The sequence below is a fragment of the Podarcis liolepis genome (assembly GCF_965112155.1).
Source record: "Podarcis liolepis genome assembly, chromosome: 3".
In the NCBI taxonomy this organism is placed as follows: Eukaryota; Metazoa; Chordata; class Lepidosauria; order Squamata; family Lacertidae; genus Podarcis; species Podarcis liolepis.
The window spans coordinates 65,294,827-65,319,592 of NC_139557.1; the positions used below are offsets into that span (position 1 = coordinate 65,294,827).

General features: G+C 39.9%; 1 protein-coding gene across 4 annotated transcripts in view; it reads left to right on the forward strand.

The window, feature by feature from the left end:
• UTRN (utrophin) overlaps positions 1–24,766 on the forward strand; it is a gene marked incomplete at its 3' end in the record, with an annotated part of 327,257 nt that overhangs the window by 122,802 nt on the left and 179,689 nt on the right. For all 4 annotated transcript variants that reach the window (XM_083496211.1, XM_083496214.1, XM_083496212.1 and 1 more), the window contains exons 43-52: positions 2,241–2,391; positions 3,675–3,850; positions 4,789–4,924; positions 6,041–6,190; positions 8,540–8,624; positions 9,413–9,627; positions 11,375–11,492; positions 12,239–12,444; positions 15,589–15,743; positions 21,311–21,500. In XM_083496211.1, the coding sequence (XP_083352337.1) occupies positions 2,241–2,391; positions 3,675–3,850; positions 4,789–4,924; positions 6,041–6,190; positions 8,540–8,624; positions 9,413–9,627; positions 11,375–11,492; positions 12,239–12,444; positions 15,589–15,743; positions 21,311–21,500 (1,582 nt within the window). The remainder of the gene's footprint in view (positions 1–2,240; positions 2,392–3,674; positions 3,851–4,788; positions 4,925–6,040; positions 6,191–8,539; positions 8,625–9,412; positions 9,628–11,374; positions 11,493–12,238; positions 12,445–15,588; positions 15,744–21,310; positions 21,501–24,766) is intronic.

A 24,766-nucleotide genomic window follows, 5' to 3' on the forward strand; every position in this document is an offset into this window, starting at 1 on the left:
TTTTTTTTCTTGTTCTCCCCCTCAAAAACAAGGTGCGTTCAAGGTGCATTCAAGAGCAGGTCGGGGAACAGCGGAAAGGCTGCGCGCAGCCTTGCCGCTGCCCCCGAGCTTCTGGGGCATGGCCGTGGGGGGAAGTGCTGCTTTCCCCCACCGCCAACCTCAAAGATCCCTGAAGCCTTTGGAGCGCAGCTGTACTCCAAAGGCTTGAGGCTTCAGGGACATCCTTTGTAGCCTCCACAGGGCAGCGGGGTGGAGGCACCCTGCCGCCCTGTGGAGGCTTTGCGCAGCCATCCCAAAGCTAGAACAGCTTCGGGCTGCAGGCAGCTGTCTGCAAGCCTGCGGAGCCTGGCACGCGCTCCCCGGGCTTTGGGCTTCAGGCAGCTGTCCGCAAGCCTGCGGAGAGCTTCCTGAAGCCTGGAGAGCGAGAGGGGTCGGTGTGCACCGACCCCTCTTGCTCTCCAGGGTTCAGCGAAAGCCTGCATTCACTCCATAGGACACACACACATTTCCCCTTCATTTTGGGAGGGGAAAAAGTGCGTCCTATAGAGCAAAAAATACGGTAATTCACGGACAGTACAATTTAAGGTCCTGAAGACTGTTGATCAACACTCCCTATATATTATAGGGAGTTGCTTTTACCCATAAAGTTAAAATCAGTCATTATAAAGAAATGAGTTTTATTATAATGATTCATACTGACATTTGTATCAGTCATGTTTAAATTTTAAATGGATGGGATATTGGACTCCATTATGATCAAATATACTTAGTTGTCAAAGTACCTTATTATACTCTTTGAATTTGTTATGATTTCCAGTGCTAGAAGTCTTTGAAAGTTTGTTTGGATATCTTCTGCTAGAACGCAAGAATTAGCTGGTCTTCTGTTTGCTGCGTTACTCACTCCTGATCCAGACCTCTTAGGGCTCAGTCTTCACACAGACAGAAAACTGATTATCACACTTAGTACTAATTTGTTCCTTGCTCATGTACTAAATTGGGTTGTTTGAGGTGCATTTATATCCAGCATGTATGGGGTATTAGGGGAGGGCAATACCTTTGGTGGGGGCCATGTCATGCTCCTTCTAACCAGTTGTTGCCACATTATTTTCTGTGTGGGTAACCTAGTTTCTTCTCAATCCTCTTCATACATTTCCCTCACTAGCTGGATCAGCATATGGGGGAAGGAATGGAGCTATGCGGAGTAGCCTTTCTCCCTGGTTTCTGTGCATACAACAGTACATGAAATGGCTTCCAAATGATCTAGAACCCTTCATGTGCATGGAAACCTGAAAACCTTTGTGTGCACATGACCCTGCGCTTCAGACTTGGAGGTGTTTGGGTGGGGTTAGTCGATGCAGCCCAGCCCCCTTTCATGCGTCTTTTCTGAATATGTCTTTTGCTGGTTCTGCAAATTTTGCTGCAGGACTAGTAATGTACAGCAGTTGATTAGCCAATGGTCAGTTACAAACAACTCCAATTGTTTGACATCTCAACCCTTTTTATAAATAGATTGCTTTTAAAGGAGCTGCCTGTATGTTCATGCATTTATTTACATATAGAGCAACTTACTGTCATTTCTGAAAACAGCACAATCCATTTGTAATACATTGCAAACTGCTCTTGGGGGCATGGTGGGGTGCCAGCACCTACTCTGCTGCAAAATCTGTAGAACTGATTTTCATGGTGCTCAGTCCTGGAGAAAAACTAGTTCATATGAGCTCACTGCCACACAGCCATAGTATTTGGCTCATTTCCTACTTTTTCTTGATATGCTGTTAACAGCAGTGGGTTTTTGATGGATCTGTGGACAAATTTGATTTTGGAATAAGGGAGATATGAGCTTTGTGCAATTTGTTCTGTTGCATCTCAGAACATAGGCTTTGACTATGTCCAACCCCCTTCTGAATGGCAAAAATAGCAGTGGGTGGATTGAATCATAACATTGCTGTGTATAAATCGAGAATAATTAATCATTTTTTTGCATACCAACTGGTGAGTGACACCTAATCAATCTTTATTTTTCATGGTGTTAAATTTTATTTATCACTTGTTGCTCTTTTTGCTAAGTGGCAGTGCTTCTGTTGTCCCCCACCCACTCAATATTGCTCTTTACAAAAGCAACACCCATTCTGCAAGGATATTTCCATTTTGTGGGATTTTTTGTTGCACGAAACACTCTTGCTTTTGAAATATATGCACAGGCAATTAACAGTTTCCCATCCCCCTTCTGTTTCTTTTAGTTGCTTTGATAAGTCTGTGGAAGAGTGGAGACAGTTCCATTGTGATCTCAACGATCTCTCCCAGTGGTTAGCAGAAGCGGAAGGGTTGCTGGCTGAGGCCCAAACTCAAGATGGCGGCCTGGATTTAGAAATGGCAAAGATACACCAGCAGGTATCTGATCATGGTTTGTTAAGGTGGTTTGTTAAGAACTTGCTAACATTTTGATTTGGGTCTGGAAACTAATTGTCAGCCAGTGTGAATGCTTCAAAGTGACATGCACAAACATGGGCCCAAAGCTGTTAATAAGTGGATTTCTGCATTCTGTACTAGCCGAAATTTCCAAACAATCTTCAGGCAGCCCCATCTAACCCAGCCCATAAACCACCAACACATGAGTGACAGTTGTCAGGTCTCTATTTCCAGTAGCAGGCATAGGGGTTGTACCAGCCAAAGCTGATGGAAGACATGCTGGACCACAAATGGATAGAAACCTAATGAAAACCCTTGACTCTCAAATTATTAGTGAAGGCGCTTTATACATATGCATATACTGAATTTTACTGAACATATGCATTTTACTGAAAGTCTTATCCCCAATACCCTGGTAAATAAATAAATGTTAAATAACAACACTTTACTGTTCTCCTTAAAAAAACACCACAACTTAATTTTTAAAACAACATAACTTAAGGCATGATCCTTCATGATCTTACATAGACAGAAGTAGTTACACTTACATTTGGCACATTTTAATTTGCTATAACTTCATATAATTTAATTTAGCTACAAAAAGCATTGATAGACCACTGAGTATTGTTTTATTATTTTTAGAGTGTATCTGATTTTTATAAAAAAATAATGAGCTGTATTTTTTTTTTAATAGCATAGTATATTGTATAGAACAGAGAGATCTCTTTTGACAGTTAATGCTTTTTTCTGGTTGTTAGTGATATGTGAAAGTTTGAGCCTGACTTTCCCTGACTTCCCTCAATTTCCTTGGGTTTCCTGCCATATCTGCAGATCATGGGAACACTGTCCTTAATTAGCCTAGCTGAAATCTTAGTAAGGCTACAGAGAACAGGCAGCATATCTATTCTGAGACAAACTAATGCAGTGTTTTCCCTTCATCCCTACCCCACAAACCAAAATCTGTAGGCAGTATTTCCCCTTTTATCTCAAAGGCATACATGCATACTATGTGAGGAATGCTTAGCCTTCATACTGATTTGATTTCGACAGCATGTCCTTGTACTGTTTGCCTTTGGTAGATTGATATTCATGAATATATTAGCTTACTCTTAATAACAAGTGCCTAATCATTCACTTAAACAACAGTGATTTTTTATTTTATTTTTTAAACGAGCAATGTGTGCCCAAGTCATTGTTTCAGGCTACACGTCAATGTCATATTGGGTAAGCAACAAAATTCAGCTTGGTTTTTATATTTGTGACAGGAACTTGAAGAGGGAGTCAGCAGCCATCAGACCAGCTTTTCGACATTGAACAGAACAGGAGAAGGAATTGTACAGAAGCTCTCTACTACAGATGGAAGCTTCCTGAAGGAGAAACTAGCAGGGTTAAATAATCGCTGGAAAGCCATCACTGCTGAAGTTATGGAAAGACAACAGAGGTAACTGGTTCAGTCAGGTTTTGGGATATCTTAGGAGAAGCATTGGGAACAAGTTTCTCTAGAAGCTCCAAATGACATTGCGTATTTCCTATTTGGTTGAAACGTCCATGCCCTGAATCTGAAAGGTCCCTCAAGGCTCCTTTGAAACAATTAGTGATAATGATGCTGTTTTTAATGTGCATACTTGTTCCATTTCCCCTTGCACTGTTTTAGGAAATTGCTCTTTCATTTCTTTTAATATACTCTTTGGGTATATGAGTGCTACGTTCATGTTTTGGAATTGCATTTTATCTATTGATGATATTTGCACATTGCCTTTGGTCCTTCTTAGCATACAGGTGGTTAGCAAGGCTAACCCTCCCCCCAGATTTCCTGCAAAAAGGAAACGAGTGCATTCAAGATGCAGCTAGATTAGTCTGTCTGAAGTTGAATTATTAGTTGTGTTGCCATTTTGAAATGTGCATTTAAGTTAATATCTATTCCCCGCCCCAATCAAAATAAACAAAATGCTAGTTTACCACAGAGGCATAATGTACCAATGTTATAGTCATTTCCACCACCAGTCTAGCTTTATGCAGTGCATAGATAATTTAAAAAATACTTGTTTGGCATGATTGAAGACAGTGTGAAAATTCTTTCAATTTCTACACAGAATATGAAATATTGCTGGGAATTGTTGAAAATTAAATACATCTTTTTAGGCCTAAGGCAACCCAGGGAACATTTTAAGCGTTTCTTTACTTGAAGTCACATTGCTGGAGAGAATGTGGAAATGGCACATGAAGAACTTTGTACACTTGAATTGATTTTTTAAATTCAACTTTGTAGTTTTCTATATTAGTAAGCTGTAGATGGAGTGTGTTTTCTTATTGCTTTTACCTTTCTGTATTTATATTGATGTTCTTGTTTCATATTCCACTTTGGGGTTTGCGCCTTAGACTGAAAGGAGAAAATCAACCATTACTAGACTTCACAAGAAACCTAGATGAATTTAGTTGCTGGCTGGAAAACATAGAAAATGCACAGGAAGAGAAGCCTACAATCAGCCGTGAAGAAAATTTGAAGGAATTAATGGCAAGTTAGATAAAAATGATTGCATATTTTATTTGAATTTATTCCTTATTCCTACTGGTGCTACTGAATAATTACTGGTGCTACTGAATAACTAATTAATTTGAAAGGTAAGCGGGTTCTTTAGTTCACAAATAATTGTTGTGCATTAGGTTGAGATGAGTAATTTGATACTAAGAGAGCCAATGCTACTGCTGCCTAAATGGACCCAGTCGAAGTGTACAGAATACATCACACACAACCCAAGTGCAGCGCTGGGTCTGTTCGTTGCCTGTGGCAGGACACACTGAGCAGAACTGCACTCTGGGACATCCCAACTGGTGGAAAGGAAGAGGTGGTTTTTTGCAAAATCCTCCTGTCTCTTGCAGTTTCCTGAAAACCTGCTCTGCAGAATTGGTGAATTCTCTGGAACAGAGTGGGAAGGAGGAATAAGTGAAAAACATTTCCTCCTCCTTGTGCCAGAGGAGCCTCTGGTGAATCAAAGTCCCTTTTATGAACAGAATCCTTGCATGAAATTATTGCTAAAAGTACAAAGAGCTGCAATCTAGCACATTGATTTGGGGCTTCAAGAGCACAAAACTAAGCACTGGACCAATAATCTCAGTCCAGCAGACTGGGTGTGCAACAAATTTCCACTGCTGCCTATGAAAGGAAAGTGACCGTGTCGTGTTAGTTTTAATTTAAACGTCAATACTAAAACTTTTCATTAATATTCCCAAAGTCAGTAAATAACTTGTATTTTGAACCTGTGGAATCAGTCATGGCCGACTGCGGTGTTGTGGCGCTCATCTCGCTTTATTGGCCGAGGGAGTTGGTGTACAGCTTCTGGGTCATGTGGCCAGCATAACTAAGCCACTTCTGGTGAATCAGAGCAGCTCACAGAAACGCCGTTTACCTTCCCACCAGAGCGGTACCTATTTATCTACTTGCACTTTGACGTGCTTTCGAACTGCTAGGTTGGCAGGAGCAGGGACCGAGCAATGGGAGCTCACCCCGTCACGGGGATTCAAACCGCAACCTTCTCATTAGCAAGTCCTAGGCTCAGTGGTTTAGCCCACAGCGCCACCTGCCACCCATGTCTGTAGATTCCACCAAAAGTGCTTTCTTTAATCACTTTAGGGCTTGATCGAGGAGATGGACATGCAAGGAGAAAAACTTAAGTGGCTAAACAAGAATGAACCTGAGCTGATTTCAAATAAAAGCATTGGGGCTCAAGAGAGAGAGAATATTTCTGATAGACTGAGGACCCTGAATATTAAGTGGAAGAAGGTATGGATTGCAATATGGATTCCTTAAAATCAGCAAGTATAAAATGTATTCTTTTTGATTGAGTTCCTGCCACATACATATGAATACTCTTGTCGGGGGAGGCATGATTGGACAAGTTAGTGTAAAGAAGTGTTTTGTGTCACAGGCAGCATTCACATGCTATGGTAAACCACAGTTACTCACCTTGAATGCATGGGTTTCTCCTGCTTCACTCCTCCTTTGGCGTGAGTGTGAGCAACCAGCCATGATTCCTGCTTAGCGTTCTATCCGAACTGGAGATTGTGGTTTATTTTGCTCAGAGAAAATTACAGCTGGTAAGCCAAGAACAAACCTTGGCTTAAATTCATTGGTTTGTTTGGAGTTAAACAAACTACCATCCTTGCATCAGATTTAACACTAAACTAGGGATTGTGGTTTGCTGCTCCCACTCATGCTAGGGGACAAGTGAAGAAGGGTCCACCTGTGCATTCAAAATAAACCATTAACTGTGGTTTCCAGTGACATGTGAACATAGCCATAGTGTTAAATCTCTGCATGGCAATGCTTTTCTTTCTTAATAGTCCACATCAGGAGTAACCAGTGCGGTGTACTCCACATGTTGGACTATAGTTCCAGTGATCCCTGACAAGTGGCTATGTTGGCTGGGGTTTATGGCAGCTGCAGAGCAACAACATCTGGCATGTAACCACAATTAACTAGCCTGGTCTAGATCAATAGCTTTCTTTAGTTTGGGGCAACATGCATTGTATCAGAAGCAGAATTCCTAAATGTGACCCTGGAATACTTTTCACAAGTGGGAAGTAAACATCCTTCATGCTTTATGAATTTTAATTTAATTTATTATACTTGTGTAGTAAGCTCAAAGCAACTTACATAGGGCTCCATGTTTTCTTCCCAGAAGGAAACACCCGCTGAGCACTCCTAGACCACTCACTGAGCTTGTAGAAAAGTAGGGGAACTAGCATGGCATAGAAAAAAGTTCCAGCCTAGTCCTCATCTTATATCAGATTCTGTTATTTTGCTTCTTCGATTCTTTTAATTGGATCAACAATCAAACATGAAATCTCTTGTCTGCATTCTGAAGAGGTGGGCTCCCAGCAGGAATGTACTAAGTGACAGCTTAAAATGATCACAATTGTGGCTGGGGTGGGTGTATTTCCGAAAAGTATACATTTCAAGTGCCAAAGGCCAGGTTAAAGGGGTGCATCTTCAGCATTCAGTGGAAACTATATAGTGAAGATACCAGATGCAGCTCTGTGGGGAGAGAGTTCCACAACTGCTACAGAGAATATCCTCTCCTTGAACACATGCATCCCTGAGCTTCTGGGGGTGGTGTACCTACCCGCTCTACCCAACATAACACCCAAGGGAGCCTCCAGGGATGGATGTGGTATTTCATATATTTGTGGCCTAAGCCATCAGTTCAAACACTAGCATGACCTTGAACTGGGTCCAGACATGAACTGACAACGAATGCATCTGCTTTAAATAAAACAGGGTTGTATGAATAAATGTAACACTATCCAATATTTTGCTGCTGTATTAGGACCAGTTGGAGTTTCTAAGACATCGTCAAGCCCCCACACAGAGCACATTGCAATAATACAGTCTGGAAGTTACCAAGGCATGGGGTAGAGTGGCCAAGTCAGCTGAGTCCAAAAGGGACCTTAGCTGGCACCTGAGCCTCCAGTCACAGTGTTAGATCCAGGAAAACCCCAAAGCTCATTCCAGGGAAGTACAATCTGGTCCAGCACAGACTGTCCCCGCCTCCCAGTCCTGAGAACTGAGGACACTTCTGCTTGAATTCACAATCATTCCTCCTCATGGTATAACTCACTTGTATTAATGTATATTGTTCGTATCGTATTTCCCCAAACAGTAGCTGCTTTTAGTACTATATTTCAGTCTTTGAATGACTATTGCAACTCTTTCCTCCTCCCCTAGTTTTTGGTTGCACTGAACAACACAATGTTTGTTGTGATAGCATCTGGCACATGTAGCTCTGTGTGTGTGTGTGTGTGTGTGAGAGAGAGAGAGAGAGAGAGAGAGAGAGGGGAAGACAGACAGACAGACAGGCTCTATGCTGAGCTCTTCATTTTGCACCTTTGCCACTCATTCTTAGTAAAGAATCCCAAATGTGCAACTTACATTAAAATGCACCCCAGACCCTTTTTAGGGGCTAAATGCAAACCCCTTCATCTCTAAACTCTTTGGTCTTGGGGGTTAATGGATTTTGTGCTCAGCTGTCTATAGTGGTATCGCTTTAGCTGTATAATGCTAAAAATGTTAATCCTCATGTCTTGACATGAAAAGGTTTTTGTAATGTGAAGTTTTTCTCTGCCATATTAGGTGTTCAGAGAAGCACCCAACAGAGCGAGAGAACTAGAGGCCCATGTTCATCAGTTTCATCTGGTGCCACAGACATTGCCACCTGGTGAGCTCCGGAAAGAGAACGTGTTTCTTTTACAGGACAGTTTTCAGTATTCTTTGTCATCTCATTTTTTGATCTTTAAGGCCATGAAAGTTTTAGATTCTGTTTCTGTTGAAGGGCATGGCACTGAGTCACTAAGACCATGCGTCCAAATGTATTGAAAGGAAATTGGCTTCTAATACATTTTATGAACAAAAGAAAGTACATTTGCAGACTTCAAAATTAACAGAAATTAATCCCTTTCACCATTTGAAGTTCTGTACTGACATATTCTTCCATCAGTATGATTCAGAGGATCAACAATGAATTCTTGCTTCTGACTCAGTAGCATTTTTTTCCCACTGGCAATAAATGTTTGAATTTGTTTCTTCCTGGAACTTAATCAGATGGTAAACTAGGATCAGCTGCAGGTTGTGATTTTTCCTGTGGGTGACAGCTTAACAATGTTTAGATTTTGACCACACATTATTTGAATCTTCCTAAACTGCCTGGGTATTGGGATTGGCAGTGAATTTCTCACACCTCACCAGATCTGTCAGTGATGAGTATGTCATCAACATTTTCACATCATTCTGGACCAGGAAGGCAGTAAAACAGATGATGTTTGGAACTGAAGGCTAAGCCTTTAAGGTTTTTAACTTGTTTAGATGGGGATGGAGAAAAAATACAGAGGATATTCTTAAAATGGCAAGAATTGGTATTTTGTTGCTTGTTTTTCCAACTGCAAATAAATTCAAGTACTATACTAAGTGCAATTTGAAATACCAAGTGAATTGTGTTGTCTTGTTTAGGTTACCCTGTTCTCCAAAAGATGGTGCTAGTGTCCTCTGCCTCTGAAAATGTTGCTCAAACTCAGCAGGCTTTGGAAATTTCTGCACCTGCTGATCTGGATAAAACTACAACAGAACTGGCTGACTGGTTGGCCCTGATTGACCAGATGCTCAAGTCCAACATAGTTACTGTGGGAAATGCTGAAGAAATCAATCGGACAATTGCACGCATGAAAGTATGTGGTGCCATGAGGTGTTGTGTTGAAATCCTGAAGATATTTTGAGTCCCTGCTTTATTTTTTGGTGGAAAAAGATAGAATTTGGTTTAGATGTGGATGATTTCTCTGCTTGTCTTGAAAGGCTTTGAGCCTTTGTGAGTATTACGAATGAATATTCACAAAGACTTGAACGCTTTGCATATGTTTGATGGAACATGCATAAAGTGCTTGCCTTTGCTCCTTATTCTACTCAACCCTGCTTGAAACTTATATTGGAGCAGAAGAAATTGGGGGCCCCTTCCCACTGAGAATCATCAGCAGCAATGAATGGTTTGTATCCAGTTCCAACCAAACCTTCGCCATTGCAAGCTGCTGAGGACTGGCAACCCTAAAGCACTGCTGCCTCCACTTTTCTTCTGCCCCAAGTAGGTTGCTGGGGATGCTTGAAGCAGGCGAAGGTGGCAAATGTGCACAGTCTTGCTCAATGAACAGGATGAACAATGCTTTGTTTGCCCTCGTCCTGCTGTTTGATTAATGGTGCTCCCATTTAGGAGCGCCTCTTCTTTAACACATTGCTTCTGAATTTGTTCTGTGTTTGATGGTTAAGGCCTATAGTATAATGCCTTTCTGTAACCCGATGCCCTACTATTTTGAAGTCAACACTGATAAGTGATTCCTGGGTGTTCATTTATATGTGTGTTGTGTTCTGTTGTGTCTAGCACATGACATACAATGCAGATTACCAGAACACGTTCACCTTCCACAAAACATGATCATTATCTACAAATAGGTGTAGTGCATTCAACTAGAAATAATGAAATTCAATTAATGTAGGTTAATTGCCTTGCTCAATAATTGTTAAACATTGGGATCCAGCCTTAGGCAGCCTGTGATTGTTTAAAGAGAGATGTGAATATCTACACCGACATTTAAAATTGCACTGGCTGAAGTTAAAAGGGAAGTGATTACACATATTTATGTTGACATTTTCCTTGCTTGTGATATTAGCAACATAGTGAAGTGAAAGCAAGCAAGCAGTAACTAACAGCTTTAGGGTACTTGTGTGTGTATTTTAAACATAACCTTCATAGCAGTGGTCAAATTAATTGTCAAACACTTTGCTGCAATAATACATGTAATGCAATTTCGTGGGATTGATCTCTGAGGTCCTTTCAGCTGCCTGTCTTTGGACACACAAACTTATTATGACTATAATGGCTCATTGTAGAGATTTCAGTTACTTGATGTGAAGAAAAGGCTTGTTAAAATGGTACTCATGCAGGTAAAAATGGAATTTTCTTGCAAAAACAGTACTGAATATATAGTGTGTGAAGTCCTAAGAACCAAAATAAAATATTGGAAATGCCAACACCCTGCCCCACACCCTTGGAGCAGATAAATATAGGTAAGATGTCCTGATAGCCTGAGGAGATGTCACAGAATGCATGAAAGTCTGCAAAGTTAAGCCCAGCACAACAATATGATTTTTACCAGCTTTATTTTCTCATCCACTCATGTCTCATCTCTGTATAGATACTGCAAAAAAGTTGAGCCTTTATTTTAATATGATGATCATATTGGTTAGTACAGAAATAGTGAGAACATTTCTGCCTTTAAAATGGCTTTGGAATATGTTGATTAAGAAGTTACTAACTTGATAACCTTCTGTAATATAAATGTGAATATTCTTGATTCCCCCCCCCCCATGGTTTATTCTTTATTTAAATCTCAGAAAGTAACACATTTTAATCCTGGCTCTTAACAGATAACAAAAGAAGACTTAGAACATCGACATCCCCGGCTGGATTTTGTTTTTACCTTGGCTCAGAATCTGAAAAACAAAACATCAAGTTCTGATGTTAGGACAGCAATCACAGAGAAACGTATGTTCCTAGTAGACAGAAGTGTGAGGAGATGGGTACAAATGCTCAATAGTTACGCTAGAGCAGGCTTCCTCAACCTCGGCCCTCCAGATATTTTGGGACTGCAACTCCCATCATCCCTAGCTAACAGTACCAGTGGTCAGGGATGATGGGAATTGTAGTCTGAAAAACATCTGGAGGGCCAAGTTTGGTGATGCCTGCGCTAGGGGAAAGGCGACCAATTTTTATTGACAGTAACTACTGAAGGGATGCAGGGGCCAGAGCTTGCAATGGCCTGGGTGGAGACTGACATAATCTGGCAAGTCATGGCTGGAGGTAGGATGGAATATGGAGGAGACCTGAAATTTTACCACATATCAGAGTCCAGCATAGAGAAAAGCAAGCTATATGTGGGAGTGGTGGGAGCTTCATTGCCTCTTTATACATTTGAACTAATATTGGCCTGGAGGAGGAGGGACATTTAGTGGTAATTATGAATATGCATTTATGCTTGTAGCATAAATGTGTGTGCTAGAGAGAGAGAGAGAGAGTCTAGCAAACGGAATCCATGTGTAGAAATGAACCTGTCCTTCTGTGAAGATGAATGGGCTAGTTTGTGAGAGCTGTGCGTAACAGCTTCCCAAGGGCTCAGGGTTGGCTTCAGTGATTTTTGGATGGTTACTCTGAGTAACAGAAAGATTGAAGATAATGTAATAGCCACAAAATGCTTTTTGTTTGGTTACATGTTCCTCCTTTGTCTTTTTCAGTGGAGAAAGTTAAGAACCAATGGGATAGTACACAACATGGGGTAGAAGTACGTCAGCAGCAGTTAAAACGTATGCTTTCTGACAGCATGAAGTGGGATGACCAGAAGCAAGAAATGGAGAAGCTAATTGGACAATATGAGATCCACCTGCATGCCCTTCTGCAGTCTCCTAAAGAGAAGCTCACCAAGCAGATTGCTGAAAACAAAGTAAGTTAAAATGTGCTTTCTAATTTGATTCTCTGAATGGTTTATGAATCCATCTTGCACTTGTCTTATTGACATGCCCAGAAAAATATATTTGATAATTGACAATTTACATTCTGTAGATGAAAAATTGCTTTCTTTAAATTCAAAATACTTGTTGAAAATTAGTTGTTTCTGTAGCTACTTTTTGAAAGAAGTTGCCTTTGAGAATGACTTATTATCATTTATTAAATTTGTATCTTATCCTTTCTCCTGAAGGGCCTTGTAAAGGCTGATAAACCTATTCTAAAGATTGGAAGCCTTTGTTAAAAAGTAGAGCTTCAAAATGCACATAGAACTTGAATGCTCCCCAGCATATAGGAAGCTGCATTATTCTGAGTTAGACCATTGGTCCATACAGCTCAGTACTATCGATACTGACTAGCAAAACGTTTGCTTTACATGGGAACACACATGCACATTTTACTCATCCCTTCTCCCTGATTTAGTCATACCTATGCTGAGGATCACTTGATCATTCTACCCGGACACTGAGGTCCAGCACCGAGGGCCTTCTGGCGGTTCCCTCACTGCGAGAAGCCAAGTTACAGGGAACCAGGCAGAGGGCCTTCTCGGTAGTGGCGCCCTCCCTGTGGAACGCCCTCCCACCAGATGTCAAAGAGAACAACAACTACCAGACTTTTAGAAGTCATCTGAAGGCAGCCCTGTTTAGGGAAGCTTTTAATGTTTGATGTATCACAGTTTTTTAATATTCTTTTGGAAGCCGCCCAGAGTGGCTGGGGAAACCCAGCCAGATGGGTGGGGTATAAATAATAAATTATTATAATTAATATTATTATATTATTCTGGCTGGGATCCACCAGTCTCCTTGCCTTCCATCTTTAATCCATTGGCGTGTAAAATTAGTCTGTCCGCTTGTAAAACCTTGCTGAATAGATCTTTTCAAATCTAAGTAACACCCACATTCAAAAATGTTTTGTAAAGTGTCAGTTAAAAAACACATAAGATCCATGCTGGATGTTTCTGAAGGTCCATCTAGTCCTCCATGTGGTTCTCACAGATTCCTATGGGACAAGCAGGACAGGAGCCCAACAGCATTTGACCCACTTGTGATTCCCAGCAAGTGGCAGTCAGAGTCTTACTGCTTTTGACAATCAAGACTAGCAGCTACTGATAGCCTCAAGAAGAAACAGATGAAAAACCTGCTTATTTTTAATGGTACAACATAATCTTCATCACTAATTCCAGGTTTATGTCTGTTTCATACTTCTTTGTATATCCATAAATGTTATTACAGATAATGGAACTTTAAATTTGCAAATAAATACACCACAAATAAATGTCAGCAATGTTACAAGGAACATGAAGGGCTAAAAATAAGTATTTATGGATATATTTCATTTGTTCTATTATAGATGACCATGCATAATGTTTCACCTGCATTGTATATTTTTATTTGGAAAACAAATGATTTAAACATCATTCATGTTTTGTTGTTGTTGGAGGCACATCTGCATATTATTTATGTTAGTTTAAGCGGACATAAAATTCAGACCACAGTTTCTCTATAAAAATATAATCTCATTTGTACTTTGCGACTAATATTATGTTTGGAACAGCATAGCTCTCCAATTACTTTTTAAGGCTAGACAGCAAATATGTGAAAAGTTTAGTAGTTGAGGATTTGCAAGAATGTTTCAGGAGAGCCTTTTAAATGATTGATTCACCCATAGATCCTCGCTATTTTTAAAATGTGGCCCTTCATCTTTGTCCTTCCTACCTTTGGTTATGAACCCCCTGGGCATGGAACACATTAGAACACATTTGATGCTAAATGCATGGTATATAGTGACACTAGTAGATGCTCTTTAAAATGACTCTGATGTTAAAATCTATTCTCTGTTGCTAGGGAAAGCAGTTTACTCATGTTACAGTTCCTTCCTTTAGCTAGCAGGCAGGACTGGAAGAAGTTGACAAGGAAAGAGATGAACATTTTGCCCCTTCAGCCTAAAATAGATTCTGTCTGGCAAGCAAGAGGTTGGGTTGCTGCAGGGCACCACATCAGCCTCCAGTAATCCCCTTCTCAACTCTTTTCATAACCCAAAAGAACTAGAGTCATTAGGGGAGAAAGATCAGCCCTGCGTCACAACTCATTACAGAATACAGCAAAGGCCATTGATGAAGTAGCCATTCTGATGAGCAAACAATAAACAATTGGACCCAGTACCTCTTCCCAACATGGTGTTGAGAGTAACTCCACATCTTTGCCATGCACTGGAATGAAAGCTCACTTAAAGCCATTTAATCATCTCTACTTTCTTTTAACTCCTCATCACTTCTATAAACCAAATCTGGTGGATCCTGGTGGATCAGACCAAAGCCCTATCTAATCTAGCATCCTGTTATCACAGTGCTGAACCAGATGTCTATTGGAAGCCTGTAAGCACAACAGCACTCTTGTGTTCCTCTGCAAGTGGTATTTAGAGGAATACTGCCTCTGATATTGGATTTAGTACATAGTCACCCTAGTTAGTAGCCATCAATAGCCTTAGCAGCCATGAATTTGTCTAAAGCCCCTTTAAAGCCAACCACATTGGTGGCTATCACTACATATTGTGGTAGTAAATGCCACTATTTCAACTATGCACTTTATGAAGAAAAAATGTTCTCCATCTGCCCTGAATCTTCCAACATTCAGCTTCTGTGGATGACCCCATGTTAAAGTATTAAGAGAAAGGGAGTAAAGAGTCTTCCTATATACTTTCAACACACCACGCACAATTTTAAATATCTCTTTTATGCCCCCCTCATATTCACTTTATTGACCGGAATTTTATTTGTGTTGTGGGGAAAGGAGCGATTTACACTTTTCGGATTCTCCTTCCCTAGTATTGATGAGTTTCTGCTAGATTGCAGAATCATGGGACTGTTCCTTTCTGTTAAGATTGTAGTTGATGTCTCTGTGGAACAGACCATTCTTCCTTCCTGATTTGATATTTTTTATTTTTGTAGTTCACAACATTGGATGAAAGAATGATCCTTTAATTAAAAAGTATAGTCAGAATTTGAGAAACCATATTTGATTTTCAGTTTTACACTGATATCCCCCTCTTGCTTTTTCTTAACTACTCTGAATTTGTTGCTTAGATGTTACTACAGGATTTAGATAAAGGGGATACCAAGATGAGTCAATTCAATGATCTATCAAACAAACTTCTTCAAGACTACAATGGTGATGACACAAGAAAAGTGAAGGAAATAATGGATCACTTGAATACCTCATGGATCAACTTGAAACAAAGGTATGTGCAAACAAACGTGTGCCTCAAATTCATATTTTATTAATTCAGGTATAACCTAAATTGGGGGCTTTCTTACCAAGTGTGTCTAAATCGAGGAAGAACTCTAAACTGTTCCTTTGTGCAGTGTAAGCCAAATGAAGCTGGTCAGATATCTGACTCTTTTTTTCAGCATGGATCCAAGTTCCTGAGATATTTGTTTAATAAATATGGCCTGTTTTTGGAAAATATAAGGTTGTATCATTAACTACTTTCTAATCACCATTTCCAGCACTGATTGAGAGGAGTGCTCCATCAAGATTGCCCACCTCTTCCTTGTCTATGCTATGTTGTCAACTGTCCTGTGCTTTTGGATTTCCTTGACATCCCTATCACCAAGGGTACACAAAACCTACTGAAAGTGAAAGCAGTGCTTCCTGAATATGGAAACATTTTCAATTCCTTCTTGAAGTCATTTCTAGAAAATGGTTGAAAGAAAGGTGCTTTTTGATGTGAGCATGCATCTCATTTGGTTCAGCCCCAAGTACTGTAGTGCCAGGAAATAACAGATTTCATTATGGAAAGTCCTTGAGCAGAAAAACAGCTATCTGTGTCTCCTTCAATGTAACCAGAACACATCATTGTTTAGCAGCATTCTGCCTGACCCAGTCAGGTAGTGGTCAAAGGAAAATATTATGCATATGCAACATACTTGGACATCCCTATATCCACAGGCTAGAGCAGGGGTAGGGAAATGGATCTGGCCAGTGGGCTGGATCATTATTTTCCCCATCTCTTGCAGACCAAGTTTGACCTGACTATTTTGTCCATATGGGTCTTGCTGAGTGCTGTTGCTCCACAACAGAGCACTTTGCAAGGGCTTTAGCAAGACCCAGCAATCAATCAACTGAACGTCAGTGCCTGCAAATGGACTTTTGGATGAGTCAGATATTTCTTTACCTGCCCCATGCCTGAGGTCGTATATGGCATCAGCTGTAGAGCAAGTGGGCATAGCTTGGTGGAAATGGCCTTCTAGTTTGGGTCCACGAACCAAACGTTTAGCACCCCTGAGCTAGAGTCTTCAAAAGCAGTAACATTGTGAAAGCAGACTATTGCCTCATGGATGTACCTCATTCCCTTGTATAAGTACTCCTCTCCAAGAAAGCCTTCTGTCCTCTGTAGGGAGTCCTGGATTACACTTTGAGAAAATATCCCTCAAGTTCAGTTTTTAGTGTTTTAAGCCACAGAAGCTCCCTGTCTGATCCTGAAAGGAATAGAGTTAATGATTTTTCCCATTTGAAAATAAACTTCTTGCAGTTGAGTCACAATTCCTTCTTTGTATAATAGTATGTTTTCTGCCTCCAGCTATCATTCTCTTCGTTACCTTGAACAATTTTATTTTAATCCGAAAAAAGTTTCCTCTAGAGATGTGAAGATGGTTTGTTTTTATGTTGCCTTTTTTCATCATTCCACATAATTTCATCAGTCCTGTCACTTTCACTGTGTTAAGACCCAAGAGTCCCTTCTCGTCTGGATTTCCCTTTATCTTCTGTTAGCATTTGTGGTTTCTGTACATCAACTCTCTTTCAGGCAGGTTGAGTATAATTATTAGACTTTATGTATATGTTATAAAATATAGACTTGAAAAATATGTCAAATAATAAAATGTATATACTTCATGGTGCTGGAGAATAAAAAGATAGTATGCTCATTCTCAATGTGCTCAATATACATTGCAAAGTATTGATAGTTGCAACATTTCTAAAATAAAATAACTTCCCAGGTAATGTAGGGTGGTATATGGCTAATTCATTTTGGCATGAAGATTTGAAGGTTAAAAAACTGGCCAATAATTTTAAGGTAAATTATGGAGGAATTTGTATTGGGACTTGATAGGAACAGTGCAATCTTATTGTAAATGAAGCCAAGCGGTGAAACAGGCTTTGAAGGCAAAAGTGAACAAGCAGCTATTTAAAAGAAGCTTGGGTAGATTATGTTTTATCTTGAAAATGTGGTGGAGGAGGAAACCGACATTTAGAAATCTGTTTAAATACTTCAAACCATGAAGCAGGTAAACATGCTGGAACTTATCTATGTGTATGTAGCAAAATGTATATACTGCCTGATTGAGGCAGAACCTCTGCTTACAAGAAATGCTAAAATTATCAGAAAAAACAGCAATTAAAAATCGATAATTAACAGCAAGGAAAAGAAAGATTAACAACAGCTGGGAGTAAAGGACTGCTGAAAATAATGGAGAATTTCAGCATTTTCTCTAACTGAAACTTGTTTAAAACCAACATGTCCCTGCTTGTTATATTAATTCAGACCATTTAAAAACCACTGGCATTGAAGAGATTGCCCTCTCAAATTTGAGCTGCTGTATAAATTAGATATGCTACACAGTGGGCAATAATTGTTTATACTTCAGGGTTGAGACTGGGTAATTTGTCAGTATCTCTGCAACCTAGATGAATAAATTACATTCTTTATCCCCAGTCTCAGATATTATTTCTTGAATTTAGTCTAGACTTTTAAAAAAGTCTACTTTCATGTTTTAAAAACCCCTAAAAGGGATTTTAAAAATAGGACATCCTCCTTGCAACTTTAAAAACCGCTGTTTCTGTCATGCATGTGCTCACCTATTCCCCCCCCCCATTATGATAATCAGCAATGTTATTCTTTGGACTTTTTGGAGTTCTGTAAAGCTACAGCAAATACGACGTTAGATTTACCTTTTAACTTCATTGGTCCTTTAACTTCTTCTTAGCTTTATCGTTGATTCAAACATTACGTGGGTTTGGATTTCCTGTTACCTGACAATTCTTTTGCTTTATCTTCTTAAAGTGCTAATGTTCTTTAAATTAACTAGGACTACGCAGGGAACAGATTTTGGACTCAAGACTGAAAAATACATTGAACAGTACAGAATTTCAATGTTACATCTGTCTAGCAGCTGGGGATGAACAGAAGATGGTTCTTTACGACTGTGTTCATGTTATGTGTTCCTAGATGCAGCTGGCTGGCCAATGTTCTGGACTAAATGGATCTTTCTTCTGATCCATCAAGTCACCTGATACATTCACAGGATCATGTGGTTCATAGCATCTTAACTTCCTCCTTAGCTTTTGTTTTTCTGCCTTGGCAGCATCCCTATACTCCAAAAACAGCACAATCCTACTGCACGATCTTAAATATACTTACATGAAATGGGATTTATTCTTAGCTAAGGGTGCACAGGATTGCATCCTTGTCTACTTTAATGAACAAATAGCTCCACTTTATCTCTTTATTGCACACATGCTTCTTGATAGTATTCAGGTAGATTTGGGCCACTTAGTTAATGCGCCACAGGAAGAAATCCAGCAGGTGAAGCTCTCATGACCAAGGGGCGTTTGCAAGGGCATTTAGTGGAGGAGTTTGAGGGGTAAGGCCAGAGTGCTGTCTCATTATGTATGTAGGACCAAGAGACATGGATGTGTGTATGTGTGCTCCTAGTTCATCTACCGTTGCCTCTCACATATAAATACTTCAGAGGTTTGTTAAACTGCAGGTTCCAATTTTGTCGGGACTGGAGAACTGTGGTTTAAGTGATCTCTACAAACCAGGTTATAAAACCATGGCTTAATCATGATCCATAATATACTACATGGATTAACAGGAGAGCATAAATAAGCATGCCAAGACATTAGCAGTTGTTGATCTTAATGATAATCATTTCATGGAAATCATCCATCATCTGAATATCTGCCCATATTTTCACCAAACATTTCTCATTTAGGCAGAGCTGTTTTACAATTTGTTCTTGGAACTAATTTCACAGTTATTTAGATCTGGATCTGTGAGTAGTAGTAACTATCACATGGACTGTTGCATCAGTTTATTATTTTATGCTGCAGTTCACACAGGGTTTTACATAGGAGATCATCTGGAGGGGCACAGTTGGTGGTCCCCTGTATCTCAGAAGCCCTGCTGGCCCCAAGTACGTGTCAAGCACTTGGTCTCATGCTCTGGAATACTCTTCCAACAGAGATTCAGCAGGTGTCCTCACTGTTAACCTTCAGATGTCTCTTTAAGGCTTTTAATGCCTATTCAGTTGCTTAATTTCCCTTTTTGGACAAACCAGTCATTCTTGGGCTTTTTTGTATTGTGTTTTTTATGTTGTGCATCTCTTTGATATTTTATGTGAGTGGGTGGTGTGGGTGCATGTGTGAGTGAGTGTGTGTATTCTCTCTCTCTCTCTCTCTCTCTCTCTCTCTCTCTCTCTCTCTCACACACACACACACACACACACACACACACACTCTCATAGGTATGTTCCATACTGGCACAGGTCCCACTTCACCTTATATGGTGGCTCCACACATTGGTTATTAGGAATCACAAGTAAATATCTTACTGCAGAACAGTAATTATATTAAGATGCTTTGGTAGGAAATCTGGATATGTATTTTTTGCTAAATGCTGAAAAGATCTTGTGGGAAGTAACTACAATTTTGTTGGAGCACTCCAGCATAAAATTTAATTTGTGGAAGTGTGTGGATTCTGCTGTCGGTAGCTGCACACACTAAATACTCTGGATATTAATGTTCTGTGATGGTATAATTCTTCCATATAGAACTGTATTTTGTGTTGGCTCAAAACTGAAGATGGGGAAAATACCTCGATTATTATGTCTAGAGGTCCTAAGCCCCATGCATTTATCCTTTAAATATGAGCAAAGTTGTAGCTGCCTTAAAAAATGTTCTTAACTATTTTAAACATATAATTGAAATGTGATCTATTCATTCTTTGTTTCTAAAAAAAAAAAAAAAAAGCATGCACACAAAGTTCAACCATTGTGCCAGCAATCACCAATACTTTAAAATAACGTATTATTCAATGATATAATACTTGAAGTAGATATTTGGAGAGGATGCTTTTGGTACTATAGCTCTGCAATTTGGCACTTGCTTATTGCAGATTTTTTGGCAGGAAAAAATATATAGATTTGGCACCTTCTTAGCCTACCAATAGATTATCACCAAAACAATCTTCAAAAATTAAATCCTGTGAGTTGATCATGTTGCCTGAATTCATTTCAGTTTGGAAAGATGAAGGTCAGGCAAGGTCAAAAGTGTTGCAAATGTTTACAGAATATTGAGGTGTGTAATAGAAGACAAGTGCAATATGAAAGAAACTCTCAAATAAATTATGATTCTATTAAAGGAGTAGTTGCAATCTCCCAAGTAAGTGATAAAATAAAGAACATCTGTTCCACTTTTTAACAGCATTGTGGTCTGTACACTTTAGGGAGTTGTTTTCATTCATTGCGAAAAAACTATTTGCTTGCTTCACAACGTCCTGAAAGTGTGCAGTTAAGTTCCTCACACTTGCAACATTGCAATATGGTTACAGCAAGAAGAGGAGTATGTGATATATTGAATTATTTTCATAAATTGTAGCATCTTGCAAGTAAATTAATAAGCATAGAAATTCTAGAACCTGTGGCATAATGCACCAAAACAAATGCGCACCAACTGCTCTATCTTAGATTTAATGATTACTTTTTGCAATTTTTCTGAGGTCAGTGTTATTTTTCTTCCCTACAGAACATCTAATAGGCAGAATGCTTTGGAGGCTGAGCTGAAGGCAGTGCATGCCTTGCTCAAAGACCTTGAAAGTTTCCTCAAGTGGATACAAGAAGCAGAAGCTACAGTTAACGTGCTTGCAGACGCATCACAACGAGAACGTGCTGTTCAGGACAGTGCTTCTGGAAGGGAACTGAAAAAGCAGATAGAGGTAAGAGCATGACAAGTTTGCGTGTGTTAGTTAAAGTAGTTAACTTGCCTTTACGTTTAAAATGCTAAAGCCAGATTGCAATAAATAAAAGCAACAATAACATGCAATTAATAACGAGTCCAATGCCTGCTGAAGAATAAAGGCTGCTGCACAGTAAAGGAGGGCCATCAGCTAAGGGATCAAAATGAGCTGCTAAATCTGAGTGTGTATTTTAAAGAAAATTCCACAAAGTAAATGTTTTTTTCTCCATAAACCTTGTTTAGTAAATCTGTACTTAAAAGTTACAGTGATTTTAATGAAGTATTCCCCAAACCTCTAGCCCATTGGGCCTCTTCACAAGCATTTCTATACTTTCTAAGTAGAGATGCTGCAAATCAAGAATCAGAGTATCATGATGTCTTACATATCTCACACCAGCCTAAATTTTGCCTCAAGAATTTCTCAGAGACACAAAGCTCCTATATTGTCAGATAGGAGGGAATCAATAAGTAAACTTTGCTGATGGGAACTGCTATGAGGTGTCTCCCTTTCTTGTTATTTACTAGCAAGCAAGGTCCAAAGGTATGATTGGTGGCAGGAAGGAAAACACCCTGTGACAGCTTACCGTTGCTGATTGAATGCCATTAATTCACATAGGAAAACCATAACCCAAACTGATTTTTAGACATAGGCTTTGAAGTAGAGGGATCATTTCAGCAATATGATTTTCTGCGATATAAAAAGAGATTTCAGTAAATTCTTGCTAAAAGAGCAAATGTACATTTTTGTGAAGTCTTCTCTTGGTCTTGTTAGTATTCATTTTTTCAGTAAGGGTTGCCTGTTTTGTTTCTGGCTGTTCTGAAGACACATAATTATAATGTAGCTATCTTTTATCTATTAGCACCTATGGATTTCCCAGTTTATTCTTATACAGTGATACCTCGGGTTACAGACACTCCAGGTTACAGACTCCACTAACCCAGAAATACTACTTTGGGTTAAGAACTTTACCTCAGGATGAGAACAGAAATCACGCGGCGGCAGCTGGAGGCCCCATTAGCTAAAGTGGTACCTAAGGTTAAGAACAGTTTCAGGTTATCAACAGACCTCCAGAATGAATTAAGTTCTTAACCTGAGGCACCACTGTATTTAGCCTCTGAGCTCTCTAACCCTCAACTAGTCTTAAACTCAAAACTATTGTTGACCACGAGGGACACGGGTGGCCTAGGACTTGCCGATCAGAAGGTCAGTGGTTCGAATCCCAACAACAGGGTGAGCTCCCGCTGCTTGGTCCCTGCTCCTGCCAACCTAGCAGTTTGAAAGCATGTCAAAGTGCAAGTAGATAAATCGGTGCCGCTCTGGTGGGAAGGTAAACGGCGTTTCCATGTGCTGGTCTGGTTTGCCAGAAGCGGCTTAGTCATGCTGGCCACATGACCCGGAAGCTGTACACTGGCTCCCTCGGCCAATAAAGCGAGATGAGCGCCGCAACTCCAGAGTTGGCCACAACTGGACCTAATGGTCAGGGGTCCCTTTACTGTTGACCACTGCTCTCGACTAATGTGGATGATAGATGGTAAAGGAAGAGTGAGCAGCTAAGAATTGGCTCAGAAGTTTTGAATGCTGAAAATAAATTGCATGATGGTTTTTATAACTGTCTCAAAGTTGATAAAAGGACAGATAAACTTCAAATATTGTTTGGTGAATGAATAGGGGGTGTCTTTCAGTATAGCATTATTACTAAACACATTTCTGATCTCATCACTGAGGTACTGGAAGGAAATGGGACTAGCCTTATTTGCTTGGCTACCGTGAGAGAAGGGTGCCAGACCAGATGGTCCATTGGCCTTATCTAGCAGGCCTCTTTTTACATTCTTATGTTCATATCTGTCCCCTTTTCTTTCTTGGAGGTTCTGTAAGAGCTATTTTCCTTGATTGCTTAGTGGTATATTTGGGAAACCAAGGGCAGGTGGGTGTCCTCTTTTGAGGCTGTTGTACCCTTGACTTTAAAGCTAAGGAAGCTGAATAGCAAAGTTAAAACATGCAAAATTTCCTCTAAATTGTGAGGGGGAAATTTAATATACTTCCCTTATAATTATGGAATCATTGTTTGCCCTTCTTGCATTATGCGACTCCTTCATAGTTATTTCCATTTTACCTGAATATTTTAATACATTTTCTACTTGAATAATTTCCCTCCATTACGTGCTATAATATAGTCTCTCCCAATGTAGAAATAAATGGGTTTAGTCATGTGCATGCAGCTTCGAGTTCATGGCAAACCCTTTTGATGGTCAACAAAGTTTGATTTGTTTTCAGTCAGTGAGAACTTGTTAATCATAAGCATGAAGAACTAACAATGCAGGCATTCCTTCAGAGCATTTGCAGCTAAAACTTAAGCATTTTTGCTCTGGGACTGTAAATGCAAAGGAAACAGTAACTGAAAAATGGAGGCACAACTGCTCGATCTCTAGCAAATTGCCCCCCCCCAACTGTTTAGAAGTGGCAATGAACTGAATCATTTATTGAAGTGACCCTTCACTTGGCAGTGGTTACATACAGTGGTTTCACTGCCCCCTCCCCACCCAATTCCATCTTCAGCCTTATCCTATGACTATAAATTATCTTTTTCAAGAATGCACAGCTAACTCAACTGGTTGCCTGGAGGTGTGATGCTTTTAGAGGTGTTAATGGAACAGTGTATGAACCTAGAGGTTTTCCTTTATTATCCTTTGGATGCTCTAGCTCCAGCTTGAAGGCTGTATGTGCCAACATCCTCAGTGAAATTAAAAAGGGTTTCAAATTGCACTTCTTAGACTGTGCAGTGCCACTGTCTGAATCATCACAAAGTTTTGCACTGTCCCTGCTCTTTTGAGAAGTTCAGCAGTACTTCTTATATTCGAAGGAAGGACAGGGGAAGTGGTTGACTTCATAGTTAATAAAATGAGGCAGTGTAGTATGTCAGCAATGTAATTTTTGTTAGCTTGGCATTTCTTTCCCCAGCAAAAAACCTTTGCTGCAATCCTCCTTGGTTGTTATTTGTGCTTCTTCTTTAGACCTCCATGTTAGGAAGCAATAGGGATATACTTTTGTTTACTAGGGGGTATCTGTCCTGGATAGCTTCAGCTGGAGATAACTTGTACATTGCAGTGCTAAGGGAGACCCTCAGTTCAAATAAACCCAAAATCTCTTAGATTCTCTCTCTCTTTCCCCTGTGAAGATAAATTAAGTGAGAGAGAGAGAGAGAGAGAGAGAGAGAGAGAGAAAGAAGGAAGGTTGCTCTGAGGCCC